The 8,729-nt window shown below is 51.2% G+C and overlaps 1 protein-coding gene across 2 annotated transcripts in view; it reads right to left on the bottom strand.

The window, feature by feature from the left end:
• The window catches only part of LOC138649273 (mixed lineage kinase domain-like protein), a 28,090-nt gene continuing 19,361 nt past the window's right edge, over positions 1–8,729 (bottom strand). The window contains exons 9-11 of one of the 2 annotated variants that reach the window (XR_011315283.1): positions 7,632–7,682; positions 4,922–5,068; positions 1–1,384 (exon numbers count right to left, since the gene is read on the bottom strand). Coding sequence is in view for 1 of the 2 variants with exons in the window: in XM_069739514.1 (XP_069595615.1) it covers positions 1,338–1,384; positions 4,922–5,112; positions 7,632–7,682 (289 nt within the window). In the remaining variant the exon portion in view is untranslated. Of the gene's footprint in view, positions 1,385–4,921; positions 5,113–7,631; positions 7,683–8,729 lie in introns of both variants that reach the window. The other variant, XM_069739514.1, reaches the window with a different exon arrangement.

Below are 8,729 nucleotides of genomic sequence, written 5' to 3'. Positions count from 1 at the left end.
TATAGTGATAAGTCTTTATTATTCAAAACAAACACTGGTGCAAAGCGTGAGCAAGTTCAAAACACAGCAAATAAGGTGAAATCAGGATAAGTTCCTTGCAGCTCGGCTGCAGGCAAAGTCAATATTCAAACACACAAACGTGGGTGCAGCATGTGCACAACAGTTCAAGTGGACGGCAAACTCGGTCCTTATTAGGAATAGTTTGTTTGCAGCTTTACTGCAGGCAAAGTCTTATGGGCGTAGCACTTTCAGGGGAAATGCAGATTATAAGACACAGTTCATACCAGGGCTGGCAGTATTAGCAAAGAGTCCAGAAGCAGTGCAGAGCTTCGAGTCCAGAAACAGTCAAATAATCCAGCAGTGGAAATCAAACAAGCTTAGGAATAGGTGGAGTTCGGAGTATCTGGAGAGGGGAAGTCTCTTGCAGCACAAGCCAGGGATTCAGGCAGAATACACAAGCAAGGAGTATGAAGCAAGCTAGGCTTATAAAGACAGGGAAGTCAGATCACATGAGCAGATTTGAGGCAGCAGACGCCATCTTGGAAAATGGCAATAAAACACCACAGATAAACAAGGAATCTGGAGTCCTTACAGTGGGAAATCCGCAAAATTAATGAACATGCTGCGTTTTTTACCGCAATGTGTTTTTTTTCGTGGAAAAAAACGCATCATGTGCACAAAAATTGCAGAATGCATTCTAAATGATGGGATGCATAATGTATGTGTTTTTTTCGTGTTTTTATAGCGAAAAATCTGCAACGTGTGCACACAGCCTAAGGCCGGGTCACACTTGCGAGTGCAATTCAAGAAATTCGCCTCAATACTCAGGAGCGGAGCGTGCGGTACATGTGTTTCTATGCAGCTGAACGCTCCGGTCCCAGTGCCGGCGGCAGTGCCCGGTATTGAGGCGCGAGTTTCTCACATTGCACCGACCTGACACTGTCTGTAGTCACTGAGCACAATCCTGATCACTGGGGCACTTACATTTCTGTGGGAGAGTATAGCGGGCATGCTCTGTGTCCTGTGCAGAGGTCACTGTGCAAGGCTCATTTCATAGGTGAGGAAGGAGCTGTGACCGTTACATACTCGCTTGTGTTGTGGGCATGCTCTGTCCAATAATACAGCACACATTATCAGTAATGCTTTATATTTAATAGGTGGTAATAATGTCAGGACAGATGTCACATCTGCAGCAATAAAATCCTCCTCTACATCTGGAGGGACACCCGCATCCTTGGGACACGCGTTGAGAGCTGCCGATGCCGCTGCCCTAGGACATGTTTTAATCTGTAGTGCTTTCATCCTCTTCTGTGAGGTGTAGATGTATATGCAGGGTCCTAGGCCTCCATCTGATCCAAGAGAGCGATCAGCAGATCTGCAATCTCTGCAAACAATGTAAAGTACACCATCATTACCATTTATCCAGAGACCAAACATGTAAAAGTAGGAAATCCTGAATAACACATAATTCACCAGTTACAGGAGGAACTGCTGTTTATAAGCTACAGTACTGGATGAAACGGGTGAGATGGTCAAAAAATGATATTGAGATGGTCAAACTTTAACACTCCGCAGAGGAGAAAATGTAGAGGAGTGCAGCAATGTGCAGAGGACAGGTAGGTGGTAGACAGAGATGAGGAGATGTAGGGTGGTGCAGCACTGTGGAGAGGACAGGTAGGTGGTAGACAGATATGAGGAGGAGATGTAGGGCAGTGCAGCACTGTGGAGAGGATGGGTAGGTGGTAGACAGAGATGAGATGTAGGGTGGTGCAGCACTGTGGAGAGGACGGGTAGGTGGTAGACAGATATGAGGAGGAGATGTAGGGCAGTGCAGCACTGTGGAGAGGACAGGTAGGTGGTGGATGGAGATGTAGGGCGGTGCAGCACTGTGGAGAGGACAGGTAGGTGGTGGATGGAGATGAGATGTAGGGTGATGCAGCACTGTGGAGAGGACAGGTAGGGTAGACAGATGAGATGTAGGGAAGTACTGCACTGTGGAGAGGACAGGTAGGGTAGACAGATGAGATGTAGGGAAGTACAGCACTGTGGAGAGGACCGGTAGGTGGTAGACAGATGAGGAGATGTAGGGCAGTACAGCACTGTGGAGAGGACGGGTAGGTGGTAGACAGATGAGATGTAGGGTGGTGCAGCACTGTGAAGAGGATGGGTAGGAGGTAGACAGATGAGCAGATGTAGGGCGGTGCAGCACTAGAGAGGATGGGTAGGTGGTAGACAGAGATGAGGAGGAGCTGTAGGGCGGTGCAGCACTGTGGAGAGGACAGGTAGGTGGTAGACAGAGATGAGGAGGAGATGTAGGGCGGTGCAGCACTGTGGAGAGGACAGGTAGGTGGTAGACAGAGATGAGGTGGAGATGTAGGGCGGTGCAGCACTGTGGAGAGGACAGGTAGGTGGTACAGAGATGAGGAGATGTAGGGCGGTGCAGCACTGTGGAGAGGACAGGTAGGTGGTAGACAGATGAGGAGGAGATGTAGGGCAGTGCAGCACTGTGGAGAGGACAGGTAGGTGGTACAGAGATGAGGAGATGTAGGGTGGTGCAGCACTGTGGAGAGGACAGGTAGGTGGTAGACAGATGAGGAGGAGATGTAGGGCGGTGCAGCACTGTGGAGAGGACAGGTAGGTGGTACAGAGATGAGGAGGAGATGTAGGGCGGTGCAGCACTGTGGAGAGGACAGGTAGGTGGTAGACAGATGAGGAGGAGATGTAGGGCAGTGCAGCACTGTGGAGAGGACAGGTAGGTGGTACAGAGATGAGGAGATGTAGGGTGGTGCAGCACTGTGGAGAGGACAGGTAGGTGGTAGACAGATGAGGAGGAGATGTAGGGCGGTGCAGCACTGTGGAGAGGACAGGTAGGTGGTACAGAGATGAGGAGGAGATGTAGGGCGGTGCAGCACTGTGGAGAGGACAGGTAGGTGGTAGACAGATGAGGAGGAGATGTAGGGCGGTGCAGCACTGTGGAGAGGACAGGTAGGTGGTACAGAGATGAGGAGGAGATGTAGGGCGGTGCAGCACTGTGGAGAGGATGGGTAGGAGGTAGACAGATGAGCAGATGTAGGGCGGTGCAGCACTGGAGAGGATGGGTAGGTGGTAGACAGAGATGAGGAGGAGCTGTAGGGCGGTGCAGCACTGTGGAGAGGACAGGTAGGTGGTAGACAGAGATGAGGAGGAGATGTAGGGTGGTGCAGCACTGTAGAGAGGACAGGTAGGTGGTAGACAGAGATGAGGTGGAGATGTAGGGCGGTGCAGCACTGTGGAGAGGACAGGTAGGTGGTACAGAGATGAGGAGATGTAGGGCGGTGCAGCACTGTGGAGAGGACAGGTAGGTGGTAGACAGAGATGAGGTGGAGATGTAGGGCGGTGCAGCACTGTGGAGAGGACAGGTAGGTGGTACAGAGATGAGGAGATGTAGGGCGGTGCAGCACTGTGGAGAGGACAGGTAGGTGGTAGACAGATGAGGAGGAGATGTAGGGCGGTGCAGCACTGTGGAGAGGACAGGTAGGTGGTACAGAGATGAGGAGGAGATGTAGGGCGGTGCAGCACTGTGGAGAGGATGGGTAGGTGGTGGACAGGAATGATGAGGAGGTGTAGGGCGCGGCAGCACTGTGGAGAATTTAGTAAGTGAGGGTGATACAACCCTAGCTGTCGCCTTTAGGATAGATTAGAGGGGGGATTTAGTAAGAGGAGACCAATTAGAAAGTTTCAGTAGTCCAGGGGAGAATGAATTAGAGTGACAGTTCGAGTTTTTGTAGAGTCAAAGGTAAGAAGAGATCGAGTTCTAGAGCTGTTTTTGATGTAGGTGACATGAGCGAGTGATCGGATGTGGGGAGTGAAGGAAAGATTGAACCCAATAATAAACCCATGATAGTCACCGTAGTCAGTGCAGGACTAGTAATCCTGCTGCCATATAGTCTTCCATATTCACGAGCTCTGTATAACCCCATCACTGATTGGCAGCTTTCTGTGTGAACACTGTACATGGTCAGTAAACTACCAATGAGTGATGTGGGCGGGGTTATACGCAGCTGTCAATGAGTGATGTGGGTGGGGTTATACACAGCTGTCAATCAGTGGTGTGGGTGGGGTTATACACAGCTGCCAATGAGTAATGTGGGCGGAGTTATACACAGCTGCCAATCAGTGGTATGGGCGGGGTTATACACAGCTGCCAATAAGTGATGTGGGCAGGGTTATATACAGCTGCCAATCAGTGGTGTGGGATGATACAGAGCTCAGCATTTAGAGCACCGCTAGATCTCCAGTAATTAAAACAGTGATCAAAAATGAGAATAAGTAGGCCAGTAAGTGACAACTCAGCTGGAAGTCAAGGTCTCAGCCCCAACATCATGCTGCTCTCAGATGGGGAAGAACAATCATGGTGACAGATTGTATTTCGGAAGGAGTTAACCTAGTAGTGGAAAAAGTCTTTAAAATGAAATGAATGACTTATTGAATATATATGTTGTGATAGGTTCGAGAACTCCCACCAATGGGGGAAACTGGGCCCCCATTCTTTCTCCATCATCATTCCATACGGAAGACCAAATTGGCGTGGAGTGGTCTACAATGTGGATGATGGGTGTTGTGGTAACCGCGGGGCGCATCACAGCTCCCATCATCTACAATGCTGAGGCCCACTCGGAATACTCCGACCCCGTCCTCCTGATATATGGGAAGTGTCGTCAGTAATGTCACATCCCTGTACATGCGGTGAGTGGACGCCACATGTGAGCAGCCGCACCCGTCTGTATCCAGGTGGTCGGGGGTCACAGAACGACATCCTCGGCCCCAGGTAGTGACCCCTGGTACCACACTGATGTGAGGGGTGGACACTTAGCCTCCAATCTTATGGTAACTAATTCATCCATTACAGGAGGCCATGAAGTTATGGGGTCATCCTACAGACCTCCAGCTGAGGGACGGCTCCCTGGATCCATCGCTAGACTTCTCCTAATGACATCACGAAGAGCAGGAGGACACGAGGTATGGAGGTCGGCATCAACCCTTGTGCAGAGCTTCTGATGAATGTCTTCATGATTCTCTGCAGAAAATTCTGGCAAAGTAAATGAAATGTAGGTAATTCCCAGTATTGTGCAGCTGATCCCACCCTTCAGACTGCCATTAAGACTAATAGAGGCCTTCAGTGGAGCGCATGGAGCGGCCTGCACCTCCCTGGGGTTGAGTATTACTCCCCGGTGAGTGTAGACGAGGCAGAAAGCCTATAGGTACCGTCACACTAGACGATATCGCTAGCGATCCGTGACGTTGCAGCGTCCTCGCTAGCGATATCGTCCAGTGTGACAGGCAGCAGCGATCAGGCCCCTGCTGTGATATCGCTGGTCGGGGAAGAAAGTCCAGAACTTTATTTCGTCGCTGGACTCCCCGCAGACATCGCTGAATCGGTGTGTGTGACGCCGATTCAGCGATGTCTTCACTGGTAACCAGGGTAAACATCGGGTTACTAAGCGCAGGGCCGCGCTTAGTAACCCGATGTTTACCCTGGTTACCATCATTAAAGTAAAAAAAACAAACACCACAGACTTACCTACCGCTGTCTGTCCCCAGCGCTCTGCTTCTCTGCTCTGGCTGTGAGCGCCGGGCAGCCGGAAAGCAGAGCGGTGACGTCACCGCTCTGCTTTCCGGCCGCTGTGCTCACAGCCAGTGCAGAGAAGCAGAGCGCTGGGGACAGACAGCGGTAGGTAAGTCTGTGGTGTTTGTTTTTTTTACTTTAACGATGGTAACCAGGGTAAACATCGGGTTACTAAGCGCGGCCCTGCACTTAGTAACCCGATGTTTACCCTGGTTACCGGCATCGTTGGTCGCTGGAGAGCTGTCTGTGTGACAGCTCTCCAGCGACCAAACAGCGACGCTGCAGCGATCCGGATCGTTGTCGGTATTGCTGCAGCGTCGCTATGTGTGACGGGGCCTTAATGTTATCAGGGGCCCCTACGGTGCATAATGTACAGCATATTTACACTGGACCTTGTGTCTTCCATCTATTAATTGGCTTACTTTGGTTATGCCCAATTATCGCCCCTTGATAACACTATTCCCCATTGTTAAGTGTGTCTCATACATGTAATGTGCACAGCATGTCAGATAGTTGTGGCCACTAATTAAGTCAGAATTCTGTGTATGAAATTCAGTCTGTAATTGTGATTGTGTCTTCTGGACAAAAGCTGTAGCTCAATATCGCTGCACAAAGTCTGCGTGTAGTCTGAACCTGGGAGACGCGTCACAAAGTCAGTGTGTAGTCTGATCCTGGGAGACGCGTCACAAAGTCTGTGTCGTCTGAACCTGGGAGAGGCGTCAAAGTCTGCGTGTACTCTGAACCTGGGAGACGCATCACAAAGTCTGTGTCGTCTGAACCTGAGAGAGGCGTCAAAGTCTGCGTGTAGTCTGAACCTGGGAGACGCATCACAAAGTCTGTGTCGTCTGAACCTGAGAGAGGCGTCAAAGTCTGCGTGTAGTCTGAACCCGGGAGACGCGTCACAAAGTCTGTGTCGTCTGAACCTGGGAGAGGCGTCAAAGTCTGCGTGTAGTCTGAACCTGGGAGACGCATCACAAAGTCTGTGTCGTCTGAACCTGAGAGAGGCGTCAAAGTCTGCGTGTAGTCTGAACCCGGGAGACGCGTCACAAAGTCTGCTTATAGTCTGAACCTGGGAGACGCATCACAAAGTCTGCTTGTAGTCTGAACAATGGAGACGCGTCACAAAGTCTGTGTAGTCTGATCCCAGGAGACGCGTCACAAAGTCTGCTTGTAGTCTGAACAATGGAGACGCGTCACAAAGTCTGTGTAGTCTGATCCCAGGAGACGCGTCACAAAGTCTGCTTGTAGTCTGAACAATGGAGACGCATCACAAAGTCTGCGTGTAGTCTGAACCCGGGAGACGCGTCACAAAGTCAGTGTGTAGTCTGAACAACGGAGACGAGTCACAAAGTCTGCGTGTAGTCTGAACCCGGGAGACGCGTCACAAAGTCTGTGTGTAGTCTGAACAACGGAGACGCGTCACAAAGTCTGCATGTAGTCTGAACAATGGAGACACGTCACAATGTCTGCGTGTAGTCTGAACCCGGGAGACGCGTCACAAAGTCAGTGTGTAGTCTGAACAACGGAGACGCGTCACAAAGTCTGCGTGTAGTCTGAACAACGGAGACGCGTTACAAAGTCTGTGTGTAGTCTGAACCCGGGAGACGCGTCACAAAGTCTGTGTGTAGTCTGAACAATGGAGACGCGTCACAAAGTCTGTAGTCTAATTCTAGGAGACGCATCACAAAGTCTGTGTGTGGTCTGATCCCAGGAGACACTGAGCGATAACCGGTGACAGATAACATGGCGCCTGCGGGAAATCCACAGGCTCTGATTAGTGTGTCAGCAATCTTATCACAGAATATTGTCACAAATATGGTGGTAAATGAATATGTGGTGTAGGGTGAGAGCTGATGGTCGTCAGATGTGGCTACTTCTATGGCTTTCACCTTTGGGGTCCCTGAGAATATGTCTGCATGTCGCAGGCAGGGGAGCAGTGGTCCGCTATATGAGTGATGTCTTGTGGCACTAATATCCTCTCCGATGATGAAATATCTGCTTCCATGTGCCGCAGAGCTCAGCTCACCTTGCAAAAAGGAATCCACCAACCGCAATCTCGAAGATCACTACTCCTAAACTGCAAGAGAAGGTGGTCAGACATTGAAGAAGCTTGCGGCCCATTGTAGCTCGCCCCCGGTCCTAGCACGCCCCCGGTCCTAGCTTGCCGCCTGTCCTAGCTCGCCCCGGTCCTAGCTCGACCCCAGTCCTAGCTCACTGCCTTTCCTAGCTCGCCCCCGGTCCTAGTTCGTCCCCGGTCCTAGCTCGCCCCAGTCCTAGCTCACTGCCTTTCCTAGCTCGCCCTCAGTCCTAGCTCACCCCCAGTCCTAGCTCGCCCCCAGTCCTAGCTCGCCCCCGGTCCTAGCACGCCCCCAGTCCTAGCTCACCGACTTTCCTAGCTCGCCCTCAGTCCTAGCTTGCCCCAGTCCTACCTCGCCCCCAGTCCTAGCACGCCCCACGTCCTAGCTCGCCCCGGTCCTAGTTTGCCCCTAGTCCTAGCTCGTCCACAGTCCTAGCTCGCCGCCAGTCTTAGCTCGTCCCCAGGCTTAGCTCGCCGCCTGTCCTAGCTCGCCCCCAGTCCTAGCACGCCTCACATCCTAGCTCGCCCCCAGGCCTAGCTCGCTGTTGTGAATTCTGTGGCTGAATTCACTCCTGTGGTCACAAGTGGTACTGCAGCTTCTGAGCTTCCTCCCTCAGGTGTTCTGGTGAGCTCGTTAACTGCTTCATTACTTAACTCCGCCTGATGCTGCTATCCTTGCTCCTTGTCAATGTTTCAGTGTTGGATCTGAGCTTCTCCTGATTGTTCCTGTGACCTGCTGCTCTGTATAGCTAAGTGCTTTTTGCTTTTTTGTTGCTTTTTTTTCTGTCCAGCTTGTCTTTTGTTTTGCTGGAAGCTCTGAGACGCAAAGGGTGTACCGCCGTGCCGTTAGTTCGGCACGGTGGGTTTTTTTTTTGCCCCCTTTGCGTGGTTTTGCTTTAGAGTTTTTTGTAGACTGCAAAGTTCGCTTTACTGTCCTCGCTCTGTCCTAGAATATCGGGCCCCACTTTGCTGAATCTATTTCATCCCTACGTTTTGTCTTTTCATCTTACTCACAGTCATTATATGTGGGGGGCTGCCTTTTCCTTT

The sequence above is a fragment of the Ranitomeya imitator genome, chromosome 9 (assembly GCF_032444005.1).
Source record: "Ranitomeya imitator isolate aRanImi1 chromosome 9, aRanImi1.pri, whole genome shotgun sequence".
In the NCBI taxonomy this organism is placed as follows: Eukaryota; Metazoa; Chordata; class Amphibia; order Anura; family Dendrobatidae; genus Ranitomeya; species Ranitomeya imitator.
This window is presented reverse-complemented; position numbering and strand designations above follow the sequence as displayed.